We start from the raw sequence: 19,907 nt of genomic DNA, 5'->3' as shown, positions 1-19,907 counted from the left end.
TGCAGTCAGAAATAATGCAGTCAGAAGTGCATGTTAGGCTGAAAAAGTAGGCAGATGATTATGCTTTGCACAGCCTCTCTACGTGCTGAAGAGTCCACTTTTATTTCGAGACATACTGCAGTGTCTGAGCCAAGCTACTGCAGCATGTGCCTGTTTTTGAGCAGCCTATGCTTAAAGTTCTTTACATACATACATGCAAATCTATATAAATATATATATTTATATATAAATAGTTATATATATAAATATATATAGTTTTTTTTTTTATCTCAGCAAATGTGCTCTTCAAGAAAATTCTTCAATTTCGGCTTTCGGTGCAACCCCATTTTGTGATCCTACACCAGTGCCACTGGGGGCAATGATCTCCGACTGGCGAGAGGTAACGTAGCTTCTCTTCCTAACAGGCAGGGAGTGCTCGCTTCCTCCTGCTCCGCCGTTGCCTTCAGCAGGGTCATAGACCATAACCATGGTTGTATCCATCCGGGTCAGCATGTACATGCTACTCTGGCGTGTTTGGTGCAGTCGTATTGAACGTAACTCCAGCTCATCGTAGCTAGATGTCTTGATGAAGGGGCACCAGCGAAATGCCCTCTTGAAGCCGGTTCGAAACCTGGGACCAGATCAGGAGAAGGGAAGAATTGTTGATTATATAAGAAGGTGAAGCCGCCAAAGCTGAAGATAAAACTGACAAAACAAAATCTGTTTGATGTGCATTTTAGAGGCATTTCTTGAATAATATTCAAGCTTAAATTGTTTACTGATACTGGAGGCATGTAGCTTTCTTGGTAAGACTTTAAAGTGCTTTGCAAAAGTAATTATACTTCTTTAACTTTTCAGTTAACTATCATGCTTTACTTTGTCCAATTAAATCCCTACAAAACACTTTCAAGATTGAGGAAGGGACATAATAAATGCTTTTATGAGACACTGTAGTTTATTAAGCCTGTGTTTCTGATATTACCATAGTAACATGTAATTTTCCTGAAAAATAAAGAGTTAAAAGTTGAAGCTGAGTTTAAGTTTAAGTTATAAACCTTGAAAGATCTCATGGGAACCCACCTGCTGTTGAGGCAGCAGTAGATAACAGGATTATACATGGTGGAGCTCATGGCCAGCCACAGCACTGACAGGTAAACCTGCTGGATGTACTTCCACCTCATCAGACGTTTATTGAGACCGGTTGCTATGAAGTAGAGATGATACGGCAACCAGCAGAGAGCAAAAGTCACCACCACAATGATCATCATTTTTACAACCTGTAACAGAAGCAGAGGGCAACAGTGACGAACATACAAAGTAATTCTGCCTGCCTGTAAAAGTTACAAATGAGAAATGGTTCATGTGCATCTCTCAAAGTCCATCAGTTCATCATTTTGGCCATCATCTGGACGTTTGTAAGAAACCAGAAAAAAATTCTTTCGTAAATTATTATGTTTGTTGAGTTGTGTTTATTTAATCTTTGTTTAATTTATTTGTCCTGCCTTTACACGATCGTTGTCTGCAGTCAGTGAATATAAGAACCTCATTCCTGTTTGTCAAGACAAGGACTCACACAACACAAAACTCTTTTCAGAGATTTATGTCTCATGACAAAAATCCCATGCTGACAGAATTTTACCTTAGTGACACAGTTTACACTGTGCCAATTAAAACAGTTGATGGCAGCGGTGGAAGACACTTACAGAATGGGAGGCTTTGGGCACTCAACAAATGCTGTACTCATCTTTTAAGCTTTCCTTTCGCCTTTACCTCAGATGTTATTATAATCCATTTTGTACGCTGAAGTAAAATATAACAGAAAATGTTTGGACAGTGCTGTTAATTATTTATTCAAGTACACAATGTGCCAGGTCCTTCTGGACCACTAATCAGATGTAGAACAGACCCACTCTTGCAGTGCTGCCTGTGTGTTAACATGACAGCATCAATTGCCCCGGTGGACATAATATTTACTACCAATATCTGTCCTGGTAGATTCTGATTAAATTAAATATCGCTAAATGCAACAATTCACCTTCTGGGACAAAATTCATCTTGAATTTTCAGATCTTCCACAGGTTCAGTGAAAACACATAGACATAAGCAATTCATTCTATACCCCGACTTGTTCCTTTGCTACAGATGCACGTTTCTCTACTTTGATCCTCACTGCCCTCATCCTGATTTTAAGGATTCTCTCATCCTTATCAGGCCGACATCTGCCTAACAAGAGTTCTTGCAGCGTTTCATTTTCATCACTACTTGATTGTAATTCACCTTCACTATGCCTATGAACATTTTGGATTAGATCTACTTTTTTTTTTAAACAAATCTGCCTGTATTGTAAATTATTCCAGGGGTAAAGATCAGTCACGGATCGTCTCGAAGCACTGCGTGGGAATGAGGATCTCGTGACGCAGACTGGTTCTCAGAAATGCTCAGCAGGGATCCTTGCAGGGAACCACGAGAGACAAAGCAGCCTCCCTTAAAATCTAAACACTGGTCTTTGTTTTGAGTGAAGGTTTCAAAAAGGTTTATGGTTGAACACAAGTCATGTTGTAAACTGCACTGTGTGGATGCAAGAGAGTCATAAAGTGGTATTTTATTTTTTTTTTTTTTTGTGGCAAACAGTCTGGACATAAAATAGAAGAACTCAGGACCATATAATCCAATGTGATGGGAAAAGGGATAGAAGATTTTAGGTAGACAACTTGCCCCTTTTTTTTTTTTTTTACATTCATTTGCAGTAAACTTTCTCAGAAATACACATCTGTTTATTTTAACGGAGATGTGCAACAGAAATCTCCAATTTCTGTTGCTGGGAAAAATCAAGTGTGTAAAGATTAAAATCTTATTTTTTCTGAAACCACATCAGGCCTGATATTTTGTGTAGGAGACCCTCAGATGAGCCACCCTGCCAGTCACTTAATGTTCTCCTTCTATGGATAGTGCATTTGGCCCTGTCTTTATTGTTTAACGATGACGAAGCTTTTGCTTTTTCATCCTATGCACTTGAAAACTGGCTTAGAGCTTATTTCGTAAGTTTTTTCCTTAAAAAAACGGCTTAAACAAAATGCTACTGCAGTTATTTATTTATTTTACTTTTTTCACAGAAAGCACACCTAAGTCTGTACTTCTGTGTTTCTTATTTTTAGCAACAGTTGGTCGTGGCTGATTGGCATTAATACTGAGCTAGGTACTGCTGAATACATACATACATATGTAGAAATTCTCCCCATTAAAGGGGAATTTTCCTCTCTGATGTGCTTTTATCCATATGAAAGAAATCAAAGCCATCATTGTTTATTGTTCTGATATCAAAATTTCTGCAGGTTTCAGCTCAGTCACTATTGGCATGAACACTAGTGTACAGTGTACATGGATTTCATTCTCAAATTATAATTCCTGATATTTATGCAGCTAATTTTGAGATTTACTTATGAAAAAAATATTTCTTTTTAAGATTTCCCCAAGATGATAGATGTCGATTATGGCACCCAAAATAAATGGATCAGCCTTGTGTGAAACCAATAGGCAACATAAACTAATGTGAATTTTCTCTGTTTACCATTCAGATCACAGACTAACATACCCTAACATCTAAAAGTGTGCCAGCAGGAGAAAGACAAGTCAAAACGTTTTCAGTCTGAGCCTGAATACCCGATTGATAAACCCAAGGCCTTTACTAGGATATAAATTTAAGGTCCCCAGTGGTGCTTTTGCATTCAGGTAATCCCACAGAATTACAGCACAAACTTCAGGCCCCTTCCATTTATTGCCCCCAACACAAGGGCTGACATGCTTTCATCAAGGTGTTGTGTGGAAGTATTGAGGTAAAATGACTGGTGGAAGCTGATTTACCATTAAAAACACCTCTAAGCTGGCAACAGAGGCATTCACAGTGGGTGTGTAAAGAAGGAAACAGCATGTGCTGCAGTCTAATGAACAGTACGGTTGGCATCCAGCTGATGGCAGATTGTTTTGTGTAACCACATAGGATTGGATCACCTCATTTTGGCATGTGAGAATTACCAAACAAAACCAGCTTGACAAAAAATATGTTTTTTTTGTGCTGATTATATTTAATAGTGTGAAAAGAGCTTTGGTTCTATTGCATTGTGTGTGTTGTGAAATAAAATACTGGCAAATAATCGGTTTACAAAATGTGAAAAAAGTGACACACCAGCTGATCTTTATTTATCTTTTACTAGCTAATCTAGCTACAACTCATTTCTGAGAATGTTCTGTCCCAACATAGTGTTAATGTGAAGCACTCATCCATGCTTTTCCAGTTCGCTCAGGTCATCTGCCGTTGGCCTTTTAAAAATACCAAGCGTCAGCTACAAAACCGCCTTGCTTTCTGTGAACTGGTACAGCCAATTTAATTTTTTAAATTTATATAATGCTTTAAGGACTCAAGGCACTTACTTATACACATATTTTGCCATTACCTCTATTTATCTGATTGGACTGATTGATGTTTTGTTCTCTGGCAGAGTTGAATGTGTTTTAGCTCCTATTTATTTCACAAGTATGGGGTATCGGGGTTGTTCCACTACTTTCTCCTGCTTTTCTGAAAACAATCATTCTCATAACTGCACAGTTTTGAAGTTCCTCTTAAATTGCACGGTGCTCTTCAGATTAACTTCTAATTGATTAGATCAGTATTTTACCACTTTCTTTTTGTTTCTTACATCTTTTTTCATGCAATGGCCTAAGCTGTCTGAAACATTCAACATTCTCTTTCTGTGTGTTTGTACAGCTAAAAAGGAAGTACAGAGATTATAATAAGATCAAGGCCTTGTTCAGGTCTGTTTAATTTCCTGTAGAGCTGGCTCTCAGAATTACACTGTTACAATTTAAAGGATATAAAATCAGATTTTGATCTAATGCCTCAAGTCACTTATAAGGCTGAGACAGAAAACTCATAATTTACGTATTCCTGAAAATAGTGACATGGAGCAGTTCAATAAATTTTTTATTACACAGTTCAATTTAAATGAATTAATCTACTTTATTGTTCTCCACAAAGAACGTAGTTTTTCCAATTAACGAAGCTACTAAAGACAAAGAAACACAACATGTGTTATTGAAAATTAGAAAACCTCGTACGATGCAACTCTGTCTTCATTTTATGAGACACTTCAAATTTCATCAAGTGATCACCATCAAGTATTTTCAATTTCTCAGCAAGATGTGCTATTCTTCAGGAAACGTGGTCTATTCAGTCAAATGAAAACAAACTATTGTTCAGAACTGTAGTGCTGTCACTTCAGCACTGCAGCGCTTGTGACAGCACTACAAGTTATGTAGAAAGAGGAGGAGTTCATGGGTGATTGAGATGGAAAAATTGGCTTCAGATCCTTTTCTGAGCTTTACTGGTACTTTACATTTAGTTTAATTAACATGCAGAGATGATTATGAAATATGTCCTAAGGGGGGAGATATTAAAAGCAAATATAGTGCCCTTTACCTCTCACACACACACATAAAAAAGCACCTTATTTTATTTGGGAACATTTATTAGGTTTTAAGATAATCGTACGTTAGATTAGAAATTATTTATTTTGTTTCTATGAAATCATCAATGTCACTACTAAAAGCACCCAAACAAATTCTATAAAATAAATGTAGCAATATATTTTTTCAAGCTGATCAGTATTTTTAGGGAACTTTTAATTAGAAATGCACAGAATGCTGATCCCTTCAGTATAACTGCGATTTGACACAGAACTGTTTCTCTTGGCCACTATTTAAAATGGAAAAGACTTGAGCCCATTCAAGTAGCATCTCTGTTTTCATAGCTTTTTGCAAAGACCTTTTCCATATCTACAATACTGAAAATATTTTAGATATACAGAGATGAGGTCAGAAAGGTCATATAAATCTGCCAACACATGTTGATAGATAACTACACCATTTTGTGTGAGATGATACCAGTCTGGTAAACAATGTACTTAACAAAAACTTGTTGCTTATATCTACCAAGGAGGTCAATTATTTCAATGTGAACTGTTTAATGGTTCCGACATTCAAATTTAAGCTGGTGGCCATTAGATAAATCACCACAACTTGTTGTTGAAAGTAGTTTGCAATAAGTCTCTAATATTCTTTATGGCCGGGCCTCAAACTCCAGTGTTTAAACCCACCTGAATCAAATGGCCGAACTGCCTCCTCCTCACCATCGACACACTTACAGATTTGATTATGTGATGCAAGTGAGTTGAAGCAGTGCCACATCTAACCGCTGCAGTTTACTGGTCCACAAGGATCAGAGTTTAAGACCCCTGACTTATAGGGAGTTCTAGCAGAGTCTTGTTAGCACAAAGAAATGACAATATTTATTTCCCAGCAGCTTCATGGTTCAGTGGACACCAGAAGAAAAAGTAACTTTAGCTTATAAAATAATATCCTAACATTGATGTTTTACCATTCTCCTTTTAGAAATGAAAAAAGTGTGGCATAGCTTCAATTTTAAGAAGATATGGCCACCTACCTAAACTGACGGGCGACACAAGTAGATATTTAATTACAGAGAAGAAGCCGAGAAGCACATGGCAACTCTTGAGAAGCTGCACAGATCCACATTCCACAAATCGTTTATATAATAGTGGCAACAAAAAAGGCATCAGAAATCCTATTTAAGGTTTGATGGCATGTCTAAGGCATTGCTTAGGTCAGACAAGACCAGTTGTGACCACCAAATTAGTCACATATAGTCTAAAGGGCAATAAAATCAGTGTACTGTTGTTGAAAATATTTTATGCAGACATGATAAATATATCATGCTCATATTTAAAAATGTTGGTGGGAGAACCTCTGCAATGCTTGAGACTGAGGTGGAGGTCAACTTTCCAGCAGGATAATAACACTAATCATAAAGCCAAAGATATGATGGAAAGGAATAGATCTAAGCATGTTAATCAGCAACAACTGCCTTGGTCTTACAGAAAATATTTGGCAATATTGATGCTCACAGTTTTTCTCTGTAAAATGTGACTGAACTTGAGCTTTTTCCCAAAGAATAATCACCAAATAATTTAGTCCGTAGATGCTGATGGAGATATGTCTGAAAGCAAAGTGGAAAAAAATTAAACATGGTTTTCAAAATCTTTTTACACATAAAATATAAAGTGTGTATAACCACAAAAACTTAAACAAATCCTGGTATTCCTAAATACCAGGATTTACTGATGTTTCAGTAAATTTGATTTATACAGGGGCAGCATTTTTTTTTTGTGCAATGATAAACTTATTAAATTTACTTGACTGCATGTCTCTCTTGTTTTAATCTCTGAGAATGTACACAGAAACATCCCAAATGTTCCAAACTAATCGCCAGACCCATTTTGTTTCCAAGTGAACTAATGGGCATTCATTCACTGCAATAATGAAGAAACGTCAACCTAGTAATGTGCAAAGCTCCAGACTATACTCTAACCAGGTACAAAGTTAAGGCATTAAAAAACTCATTAGCATGTCAATGACATAAGTTTTTGTTTTTCTAAATTAGAGCTTCAGGAAAATGTTCCTTTATGTTCACAAATTTCGTTCTTTCTCCACCTTTCACTTTGCTTCCCTCCTCCCAGAAGTGACACTAAACTAATTTATTGCAGTGGTGAAAATGTCATTAAAACTTTACCCAGCCATCCGCAGCATCATTTAGTTGTTGAAGGGAGGCAGACTGATAGAAAACAGACATGTTTTATGTACATTTTTACCTGCTGATTGCCTTAGATGATACTGGAAGACTTTGACTGGTTCTGAACACAGTGTTGAGTATTTTAATCAGTATAAAATATATTACACATTATAACATTATAGCCACACATTTTAGAGCATTTTATTGGGCTGTTTTATAGGAAAGCAACACACAAAAAGGCACAGAATTCTATGGAAAGAAAACTGGACTAGATTAAAAAAAAATTCAATAAAAAGAATATATAAAGATGTGTGAGGCATATATGTGAATTCAGCTCCCTGAGTCATGACACCTTTTTCTGCTATTATAGCTGGAAGTCTTCTTGGTACTTCTCTACCAGCTTTACACATCAAGAGACAAATTTATTTTGCCCATTCTTTCTGGTAAAGTAGGTCCACCTCACTCTAAAGCTTAATGGAAACCCATTATAAAAGTATCACTACAGATTATCACTAGCCATCCTGACAAAAAGAATTGCTTTGATCTAAACCGTATGTTTAGAGTTGATAGCCTTCAGAAAAGTGACCACCCCCACAGTTTTTTTTTTCAATATTGCCCTGTATTTAACTGCCTGCATCCTCCTACCGACCATCTAGTCGTCTCTGCCTGCATCTCTGTCAGCAGATTCTCCCACTTGAGGTGTGGAGCTCTGGAGCTCCAGCAGCACCATAGGTCTGCTATTTTATGCCATTTTCTGCTCTCAGGCTGATTCTCAAGTGTCACTGAACTATTTTATGCTATTCCCCCCTCAAGCGTTGCACAAACAAACAACTCAAGTCCAGCTTCTCAGTGTGGACCTCGACATTTAATTCAAAAGTTCATACCATAGTGATTTCTGCTTGCCTTTGTCATTGCAGCAAATCTCAAAAGAAGCTACTTTTAGCATATGATACAGATCTATTTGGGTTATTTTTGAAGATGAAAGTTGCACTGGGGGCAAGGCAGTTACTTCCTGTAATTCCAGGTAAATTAGATTTTTCTATAAATCTGTGATTTTTTTTTTGCCTTAAAATCAGAAGGTTAGATAGAATCATATTGTTTTTTTCACAGGTATCTCACCAAACACCATGTCACAGCGTTTCTGCGCCAGCCTCCTATACTGAGAAAATTGGCATAAAAAAATATATATATATTTTAAAGTTACTAGCTTGTAATTGAGTTTTGTTTCTTGTCTGTGCTCAGAGTGAGCCGAACATCTGGTGTTTTGTTGAAAGACTCTATTTCACATTTACATTTAGAAGATGTTGCTGTGAGACACCAGCATGGATGCAAGCTACAACCCTCGGTGTCAGAGGCTTTCCTCATTTTCAGAAGATTCTGTTTACAAACAAAAGTGTTCTCGTGTTTTTACTCATTTAGAATGAACCTCATTGAGGTGAGGCTCATTTCTTCGTTACAAAGAACACGCCACTTAAATAAAGAACTGGAGTAAAGACAAACTAATTAAAATAAAGGATGAATTTCCGTTTCATTCAAAGTAGTGACACCAGTGCATCTAATCTGTGGAAGGGAAAGGTAGATGCTAATTGGAGTAATTGATTCAGATTCAGAGAAAATATCTGCTCTGAGCTCAGTTATTAATTCTCAGGTTTTCTAGTAATGTGAGGCAATGCAATTTCAGATTTATTTTTGCTTCGTTAAGTTTACCAGTATTATTTCTGTTTTCTAAATTCTAAAATAACTAGACATTTATAAACTGTAAGTTTGCTGAGCCTTTAAACAATTTGGAAAAATGATTATGTCATGGCTTTGTACACTGTAAAAAAGGAACCTCAGGGGTTATCACATTAACAAAAGAATATCATGTACTGTTAACTAAATAATTCCATGTTTGAGCCAAAAACATGATACAGTCATGTTGCATAAACAAAATATTCCACAACTTCAACGTTTATAAAATTGAATCATGTTGAGCGAACATGATTCATTATAGTCAGACCGATCCTATGCTGAAGACCACGAGTGAACTTGACCATGTTCATATTCAAGTTCACGCGAGAATACGCGAGACAATCGGTTTTCTCTCGCAAATGGAATAAAATGTATTCAAGGTGAGATAACGTGATTCAATTACGTCAGCTAGATCTTCCGCCAAAAAAAAGAACGTCGGGGCGTATTACATTAACAAAAAAATATCATGTACCTTTCACACAATAATGTTGGGTTTGAAGCGAAAACGTGATAAAATCATGTTGGATAAACAAGATATTCCACGACTTCACATTTATAAAATTGAATCATGTTGAGCTAACATGATTCATTATAGTTAGACTGATATTGTGCTGAGGACAACGAGTGAGATCACGGGATATCACGCGAGAACACGCGAGACAATCGGTTTTTTCTCTCAACTGGACTAACGTGATTGAATGACGTTATCTCAACTTGAATACATCTAATTAACATATATATACCCACCGCGGGTGGTTCTTATCCTCTGAGCTCGGGTCCTCTACCAGAGGCCTGGGAGCTTGAGGGTTCTGCGCAGTATCTTGGCTGTGCCAAGATATATATATATATATATATATATATATATATCTTGGCTGTGCCAAGATATATATATATATATATATAAAAATTCCCTTCTCACCCACCTCGGGTGGTTCTTATCCTCTGAGCTCGGGTCCTCTACCAGAGGCCTGGGAGCTTGAGGGTTCTGTGCAGTATCTTGGCTGTGCCAAGGACTGCACATTTCTGGACTGAGATGTCTGATGTTGTTCCTGGGATCTGTTGTAGCCACTGCTCCAGTTTGGGGGTTACTGCCCCGAGGGCACCGATGACCACAGGCACCACTGTGGTCTTCACCTTCCAGGCCCTCTCCAGTTCCTCCCTGAGGCCCTGGTATTTCTCTAGTTTCTCGTGCTCCTTTTTCCTGATGTTGCAATCACTTGGTATTGCTACATCTACCACAACGGCTTTCCTCTGATGTTTATCCACTACGACAATGTCTGGTTGGTTCGCCATTACCATTTTGTCTGTCTGGATCTGGAAGTCCCACAGGATCTTAGCTCTGGCGTTCTCCATCACCTTTGGGGGTGTTTCCCACTTTGATCTTGGGGTTTCCAGTCCATATTCTGCACAGATGTTTCTGTACACTATGCCTGCCACTTGGTTATGTCGTTCCATGTACGCTTTCCCTGCAAGTATCTTGCACCCTGCTGTGATGTGCTGGACTGTCTCAGGGGCCTCCTTGCACAACCTACACCTTGGGTCTTGTCTGGTGTGGTAGATCTGGGCCTCTATTGCTCTGGTGTTTAGGGCCTGTTCCTGGGCGGCCAGGATGAGGGCCTCTGTGCTGTCCTTGAGTCCAGCTTTTTCCAGCCATTGGTAGGATTTACTGATATCAGCCACTTGGGTTATTTGCTGGTGGTACATCCCATGTAGGGGTTTGTCCTCCCATGATGGTATCTCTGGCACCTCAACCTCCGTTCCCTGTTGTCTGAGACATTCACTGAGCACATTGTCTGTTGAGGCTTTGTCCCTGATGTATTTATGGATCTTAGTTGTTTCGTCCTGGACAGTGGTTCTCACACTCACTAGTCCTCTGCCTCCTTCCTTGCGGCTTGTGTACAGTCTCAGGGTGCTGGATTTGGGATGGAACCCTCCATGCATTGTTAGTAGCTTTCTGGTCTTAATATCTGTGGCTTTTATCTCCTCCTTTGGCCAGCTAATTATTCCAGCAGGGTATCTGATTACTGGCAGGGCATAGCTGTTTATCGCACGGATTTTGTTCTTGCCATTGAGCTGGCTTCTCAGGACTTGCCTTATTCGTTGGAGGTATTTAGCTGTGGCTCCTTTCCTTGTGACCTCATCGAGGTTGCCATTTGCTTGTGGTATACCTAGGTACTTGTAACTGTCCTCTATGTCTGCTATTGTTCCTTCTGGGAGTGAGACCCCTTCTGTGCGGATCACCTTCCCCCTCTTTGTGACCAGCCGACCACATTTCTCTAGTCCGAATGACATCCCAATGTCAGTGCTGTAGATCCTGGTGGTGTGGATCAGTGAGTCGATGTCTCGCTCACACTTGGCGTACAGCTTGATGTCATCCATGTAGAGTAGGTGACTGATATTGGCCCCATTTTGAGTCTGTATCCGTAGCCAGTCTTGTTGATAACTTGGCTGAGGGGGTTCAGGCCTATGCAGAACAGTAGCGGGGACAGAGCATCTCCTTGGTATATGCCACATTTGATGGACACTTGTGCAAGTGGTTTGCAGTTGGCTTCAAGGGTGGTTTTCCACAGCCTCATCGAGTTTGCAATGAAGGCTCTCAGAGTCCTGTTGATGTTATACATCTCTAAGCATTCAATGATCCAAGTATGCGGCATTGAGTCATAGGCTTTCTTGTAATCGATCCAAGCCATGCACAGGTTGGTGTGTCGGGTTTTGCAGTCTCGGGCAACTGTGCGGTCTACGAGGAGTTGGTGTTTGGCTCCTCTGCTATTTACACCGATACCCTTCTGTGCCGTGCTCATGTGTTTATCCATGTGTTTGCTTATCTTGGCCGCTATGATGCCTGACATGAGCTTCCAGGTTGTGGAGAGGCAGGTTATTGGTCGGTAGTTGGGTGGGACTACCTTGATATATATATATATATATATATATATATATATATATATATATATATATATATATATATATATATATATATATATATATATATACGTTTTTTTTTAATTATTTTATTCAATATCAATATTTGTCAAAGTTAATCTAATAAAAAAAAACACAGTGACGTCAGTTCCAAAGCGCTATTGTGTCAGACTCATCTCCCGCTGAAGAGGATCCAGGTCAAGAGATTACGGAAAATCACGCGAGATAACTGGCTTGCACCTTGTTGGGTTTTTTCAAGGGCAGAGGGGAGATTCCTGGCGTGCATCTACTTAATTTGAAGAAGGTAAGAGTCAAACTATTTTCATCTAAATCCATATAAAAATATGTAACTTAAAATTTCTCTACCATTTTCTACTTGTTCCATACTTGCGTCACATTATTTCATGTTCTGTAGATTAAGTCGGTTAGGTTAAGGCAGATAGCTTTTTGTTTACATTTATCGCCGCACCATGTTAGGTACATTCTGTGCGAAAAAAGTCTGCAGAGCCATATGTAGTGTAAAGGTCACAAAGCTGCTGCCAGAGACACAAATGGACCCCAGAAATGTCACAGTTTTGCTCCTCCTGAGCTCCCTGGAGGTTTAGTGGATTTTTAACACACGGATCTAACATCAGTTTATTTCTAACTATTTTAATTCTATTTCAGTAATGTTACTATGGAGGTAAATGTAGATACACACACTTTGGTACCTTTCTATCATCATCGAGATTCTTAATTAATTATGGTAGTAAAAAGTCCTACATTTCAGTCGGTGAAACCTGCAGAAAGCATTGCTTTCTGAGCTTTGTTAAATGTTCCTAAAATACCTGTTAGTTATGGATTTCTAGTATATTTTGTCAGGTTAAAACTCTCAATGGATTATCCATTATTACAGACTTGAGCTTTCTATTTTTTTTCTTTAAAATACATATTCCTCTGCTGTAAAGATGTTGGGGTTTTTTGGACTCTTCTTTGTTGTCCCCAAATAATTGTAGCTCAGAAACAATATTGAAGTTCATTGGTAAAATTGGTAAAATTTTGAAATGTTGATGTTTTTTGTGTTGATTGTGCTCATTTTGACCTATGTTACTATTGCTTTCTACCATGTTCAATTCACCATTGTTCTGCACATACGTGCTTGCATGTGTCCAGTGGTTATATTCATGAGGCATTCAAGGGACTTGTACTAAAAGATACAACTCAGTTCAGTATGAATTGCATATTTTAATGGCTGAAAATATATCTGATCTCTTTCAGAACATCACCTGTCTGTAATCCACCTGCTTAAGTTCTGGTCAAGGGGCTCATCGGCTATCAAGTTATAGATTTCAGTGGCTAATAGTAAGTTTTGCCAGATCTAAAGTGACTGAATGTAGTGTTAGAGAGCTTATAAAGCTAGGGTTCAGCTAAACATTTATTTGGCCAGTCTGTTTTATTTGTCTTTATTTGCGTGGGGATGTGGAAATGTAAGGAGTGTAGTCTCTCTCTGTCTCGTAGATATGACCTGTTAAAACATTTTACACTTAAACACCGGCATATGCGACGTTATCCATGCCCACACATAGACTGTCCATGTACTTGTAAGACATGGAATGCTTTGCATATTCATTTAAGTAGAAGGATATAGACTGTGTTGACCATTCTGTACTTTTCACATATTTCTTTGGTGATATATTCATGTCTTTATTTAAACCTCTAACAGCTTCAGTTAGATGTTTAAATAAAATGTTAAACTCCATTTTAGTCATGGCATAATGAAGGGATACTAACAATTTTAAATATCTTTCAAATAGACTGCAAGCCACTGATCACTTTTGTTGTCACTTCCTTTGAATGTAGCTATGTTTTCAAGTGTGTGAACCTATACTGCTGGAGTTTTGAGATTGTTCTCATTGTTTTTTGATCTGCATATTTAGGAAGACACTGCTGAGGTCAGACGAGAGTGCATCCTCAAAGGTCTGTGTGTACCTAAATGAAGATCCAGAGAAGCTGGTGAGGGAGTACATGGTATGTTAAATTCTCTTTGTGTTTACAATAGAACTCCTAAGAGTTGTTAAAATACTTTCACCAACTAAGGTCCATGAGTGACTCAATCAATGTCAGTCTTAATTTATTTACTTAATTACATGTGAATTGTCTCCCCCCCCCAATACCCTTCCCTAACTCCCTTAGGACGTTGATGAATGAAATGGCCAAAGCCGAGACTGTCCTCGGAATCGTCATTTGAGCAGAGGCTGCCGATGCACATCTGGATGTTGGGATTGTCCTGGAGGAGGTGGAAGTTATGAACAGCTTGGGCAGTGTATCTTCTGCAATAGTGATGCTGCTGGGACTAATCTACGCACTAAACTTGAGCTACCCTCAAGTTTAGTGCGTTCAGCACTCAACTTGCTCAGTAACTCAAGCATACCTTTGAAGTAATACAGAAAATAATAATGAAATTGGATGGAAAGAACTTATCAAAGAAAGCACAAGTTCTCAATATGAAACTCGCTGCTAAGTTGAGTAAAGTTTCATATGGAAAATGAGTGTTTAAAGTCTGCAGTAGAAAAGATTTATATTGTTACAGTTCTCTAAGTTGAGCAACTATACTGACATGTTTTATGTTGTAAAGAATTGGCTGGGAAATGAAACTGTAACCTTTTTGTAGTTGTTTTTTTATTTCAATGTCCAACTCAGCTGTGTTTTGTGCTGTGTAAAAAAACGATGTATAACAATTCTGAAAATACAATTGTGTTGTACCTTTTCTAATTGTTGAGTGTTCTTCCTACACTTTCACCTAGTGCTATCTTAAAATGCTTCATTAACGCTTGAAAAAATGTCTTTGAATTAACGTCATGAAATAATGGAAAGGATTTCCACATGATTAACTAGCTGTCTTTTAGCATGAAGCATATTTGTTGAGCTAACTTGCTTTTAGTGAGTTGAACCTACTGAATCAGGTAGTGTGAAGCTACCACTGTAAAAATAAGGTGGTTTCAACTAGATTCGTCTTAATGAAGTTACATCAATGATTTGGTCCTAAACATTGCAGATTAGTTGGGCTGGCTGTATTGCATTACACTGGGTCACGCTATAGTAACTGAGTTAAAGGAACCTTTAAAACATATGTTGAGCCAACACATTTCATTTGAATTTGAATAACCTTAATGAATGGAGTTGAGCCAACTCATTTGATTTACAATCATCCATTGCATTACCATAATTCTGGTTAAGCCAACATATTTGGTTTAAATTAGAACAACCTTAATGAATTATGTTTTGCCAACTCATTTAATTTATATAAGAATAACCACAATATATTACGTTGAGCCAACATGTTTGATTTAGAATCACCCATTGAATCACCATTGTAACAAGTTGAGCCAACACATTTGCTTTACATTGGAATAATCTTAATAAATTAGGTTGACCTAACACATTTGCTTTAAATAGGAGTAACACAAGTACATGGTGCTGAAATAAAGCAAAGTAATCAGGTGGAAATCCTTTCCATAATTTTTTTATGTTCATCCAATGACTTATTTTTTTCAGTGTAAGCCATGCTTCTAGATGGAGGTAATGCATGTAGGCAGCACCTGAACCCCATCGTTTGAAGAACAGATTTTCAGAAGTGCCTCAATATTTTAATAGCTTGATGCCTTTAGGGTATAAATATAATTTCTCTTCTCTTTAATTACTTCTGCAGCTACTGTGTCAGTTGCTGAAGTGAGTTACAGTTATCAAAAATAAATGCAAATTGTTCAGATTTTCTGAACTTCATGGGCTTTGCATCCATCTACTTAATGTAGTCAGTGTTGTGAATGCAGTGTGTTGTAATTATTTTCAAAAAATGAACATACAGTAGCATAAGTTCTCCATCTAAAGTAAATCTTTTCCCACAGAGATACATGCTTAGAATTTGCACAGTAGCTTGCAGGTTTAACTGTAGTTTGTCACTTTGCCTAGACACTTCACTTTATTGATTTTTTTTTCTGTCTCTGTAAAGTTCATTGCAAAAATATTATGGATATGCTGCTGATCAAACTTCAGCTTAGAGTAATTGTATATAAGTTTATTTTTACATAATTCTATCATCAGATGTTTTACAGAACATCATTCTATGCTTTTTAAAGATACTTTACCGCATCTGAAGACCCTTGCTGGTTTAGCGGGACAGAGAGGGCGTTTCAGGTTAGTAGCTATAGGGACATTCACACTTGTCACTGAAGTCACACGTGTCACTGACCCACCTGTTCATCCTGTGGGTCGTATGGATCATTGACACCCATGAGTTGTTTACCTATCCAGCCAACATGTGAAATATATTTTGTCACATTTCAAGGTGAGAATACTGCTGGGAAAGAGAGGGGGAGCTACATTAAGCATTGAATTGATGTTTCAATCTTCACAAGATTACCAGGCTTTTCCCAATGATGAATGACTTCCTTGCCTGCTCAGTTAAAGCATTAGTCTTTTTTTTTTTTCCTCACATGAAGCGAGGCCTTGAGAAAATAATTCTGTTATTTTATGTGCCTCTGCATTAGCAGTTAAGCATCATCAATCTAAAGGTCAGGGCATTCCTTCCTTTCTGCAGACACCAGGAGATAAGTTACTGAAACGCATGACCTTATGAGGACTTCATGAAGTCTATTAAAGGATAGCGATAGTCTGCATAAAATATTTCCAACAACAGTACACTGATTTTATTGCCCTTTAGACTATATGTGATTAATTTGGTGGTATCAGTAATCTTATTGTTCATTTAGGAGACCTATTTGTACCCAGGCTTTGACTTCCAGGCTGATTTCTTGAGGTGTCGCTTCAATATTTCCAAATAATGTTCTTTTTGATTAAGATTAAGTTTGGCATAGAGTTTAAATCCAACCCGACGCAACACTGTGTCCAATCCCGATCCGACAGGACTTCTTAATTCTAATCAAAGGCAAAAGTAAACCAGACAGGACAGAAAAGTGCCACATTTGTTCACTTCTGTTTGAAGTGACCACGGCTAAACTCAGGGTTCAGGTTGCTTGGTCTATAAATCTACTTTCTAGTCTGAGAAGCTTCTCTTTTCATCCTTTAAATGCAGAAACGGCTAAACAGTTTGTTAATATTGCAGTTGCTAATATTGCTGTAACACCGGCAACTAGCAAAGCTCCTGCTTGAATCGAGGCGGTCACTGGTGACACTTGCTGATAGTTTGGTTTCTGGGTTGCATCTAAAAATTCTCATAAAGACCAAACACTTTCATTATGTCCAGATACATACAACCTACAGTGTATGTGTCTGTGAAAGGATTATGACCTCTTCATTATGACCATGTTCTCTAGCATTGTTTCAAAGTTTTAAATGACACAAACTCATGAACTTGGTTAAACTGTTCAAATTCTAACCTTTAGGAGAAGTGGTTGTCTAGAGAGAACAAAAAAAAAATAAAATAAATTTAGGCCCTTAACCGTATAAATACTTTACAACACAGTAATGAAGTGGGGACATCCATGTTCATCATTCCTGAATGTGAGTATCTATTTTTTAGCTTTTAAATATTAAGCATCATAAATTAGTCTGAGCTGAAGTCTATCAAATGATATGTGAATGATCCTCAAATTCAGCATTACCATGACCTCGATGACAAACAACCTACACCAACATATTGCTTTGACATTTCTTTCTTTTCTTTGCACAATTTATTGTCACTGGCTTCAGGATTCGTAAAACATGAACATAGTAAAACAAAGTTTGACACTGGCCCTCTGGGTTCTGCTCCACAGTATGTAAATTTCTTTTTTATTTGTTCGCCACCCATCTCTTATTCTCTGTGCTCTGACTGAACTCATTTCATTTGAATTTCAGGACCAATTTAATCACAAGATCAAGGAGGCACTCTGAAGTAGCACAGAAATATATTCAGAGGATTCTACACTTGCAAAGCAAATCAGTACATGAAAGCAAAGTGGAAAAAAATTAAACATGGTTTTCAAAATCTTTTTACACATAAAAATATAAAGTGTGTATAACCACATTTTGCTGAAAATGCAGCACAAATCTTCAGACATATCTCCATCTTTGGGAAAAAGGTCAAGTTCAGTCACATTTTACAGAGAAAAACTGTGAGCATCAATATTGCCAAACAAAAACTGCCAAACAAAAAAAAAACATTCTTATTTATTTGTTTTACTTAACCACCTCAGTCTAAATACATTTAACATTCATTATATTGGCATTGGTAACTGTTACAATTAGTCACTTTTAAAGCATTTCCAATTAGTTTCTTTTACGTGATTAGTTATAATACATTTGGTGCGTCAAGCTGGACTGGAGTCAGTGCTGTCATTAAGGAATATTTTCCTGGAAAAGTAGCAACATAAGTCAGTAGAAAACCTGTAAACATTAGTAAACCTTAGTGGTGGATTTAAAAATTGCCCATGTTATTACTGAGGATAGTTTTTGAACTATGAGTGAATTTCAAGCAAGAAAGCACTTTCCTTTTCACCATTGAGAACGAAGAGCCATGATTCCTGGCAGGCATTTTTTAACAGTCATTTAGTTTTACTCTTTTCAGTGAGTTAGATTTAATAGACAGCAAACTTGCAAGGCAACATATTTAAAATACATGGTTTGTTTCTATGGTATAAAATTACTTTTGGATGAAGCAACAAACCCTTCACCAGGAGTTAGTCTGTTATCCATGTGAAAGTGTATAAAAGTTTCAAAACGGCAAAGGTTTTCCATCTACTTGACAAAATGTCAGAGAAACTGTGTAAATAGTGAAGTGACTCACCAAAATAAACCAAACAATTTACATGTTTCACATAAAGTTAGTGGTATAGACATCTTAGCATATGATTGAACATTTATGAATGTTAATACATTTTATTTGTATAGCCTCTTTCTGCAACAAGTCATTTCAATGTCCTTTATAACATCAAAATCCAAAGTAGTAGTAGAGTCAAGAATTGAAGAATTATATTTTGTCAAGTGCCATCATTACACATCGAATTGTTAATGTTTACATTCCAAATTGTACATTAATCATTATATAATTTTTGCAGCAGTCAAATTATTTATTTGTTGCCTATAAAATAATTTACATATATGGTTAGAATCTCTTCCATACTCTGATTCAGCTGATTTACACAGAATTGAGCCTTTCACCATGTTGAGGAAGATATACTATCACAGTCACAGCAGTTTATTTCCAGGGTTCCTAATTTCTTTCCCTTCAGCTTTCCTTCCCTCTGTCTCATCTGTCTGTCCACCGCTGTGCTCCTCAGGGATGTTGTGGGGGTGTGGTATTTAGACACTGAAGCAGTGGTTATCAGTCAACCTGGCCCCTGCAGGATTTCTGCCTTGGATTTCTCACCACTCCTCTCCAAATTGTTGTTAAACTCTGTTGGGCATCACACTGGACTCAGGTAATCTCAACTATGCAGTGAACATTTTTGTGCTTTTTTGCGTGAAAATGAACTCTTATCTTTTAGGTTCAGGACCGCTGACACTGCAGCTATTCTGCCTGGCTGTTCGCTGTCTCCACCCTGTTAGTCTCCACCCTGTTAGTCTGCCTACAATTTCACCCAAATCCTGGGCTTTTCCTGTGCAAACATCAGAGTAACTACTGATGTTTGTAGCTATCGCTTCAAATACTTTCATGCTG

At 37.6% G+C, this 19,907-nt stretch overlaps 1 protein-coding gene and 1 long non-coding RNA gene across 2 annotated transcripts in view; one reads left to right on the top strand and one right to left on the bottom strand.

Moving 5' to 3' along the window:
• Positions 1 to 281: 281 nt before the first annotated feature.
• The window catches only part of tacr3a (tachykinin receptor 3a), a 33,653-nt gene continuing 14,027 nt past the window's right edge, over positions 282 to 19,907 (bottom strand). The window contains exons 4-5 of the mRNA XM_055041153.1: positions 1,060 to 1,256; positions 282 to 610 (exon numbers count right to left, since the gene is read on the bottom strand). Coding sequence (XP_054897128.1) covers positions 286 to 610; positions 1,060 to 1,256 — 522 coding nt within the window. The 3' untranslated portion in view covers positions 282 to 285. The remainder of the gene's footprint in view (positions 611 to 1,059; positions 1,257 to 19,907) is intronic.
• LOC129366986 (uncharacterized) lies at positions 12,417 to 15,017 on the top strand. Its single transcript, XR_008606673.1, has 4 exons — positions 12,417 to 12,575; positions 13,529 to 13,612; positions 14,188 to 14,278; positions 14,444 to 15,017. It is a non-coding gene; the product is annotated as an uncharacterized LOC129366986 (long non-coding RNA).

The sequence above is a fragment of the Poeciliopsis prolifica genome, unplaced genomic scaffold (genome assembly GCF_027474105.1).
Source record: "Poeciliopsis prolifica strain line A6 unplaced genomic scaffold, Auburn_PproV2 SCAFFOLD016, whole genome shotgun sequence".
NCBI classification, from domain to species: Eukaryota; Metazoa; Chordata; class Actinopteri; order Cyprinodontiformes; family Poeciliidae; genus Poeciliopsis; species Poeciliopsis prolifica.
Note: the sequence above shows the minus strand (reverse complement) of the source record. Positions and strands in the feature narration are given on the sequence as shown.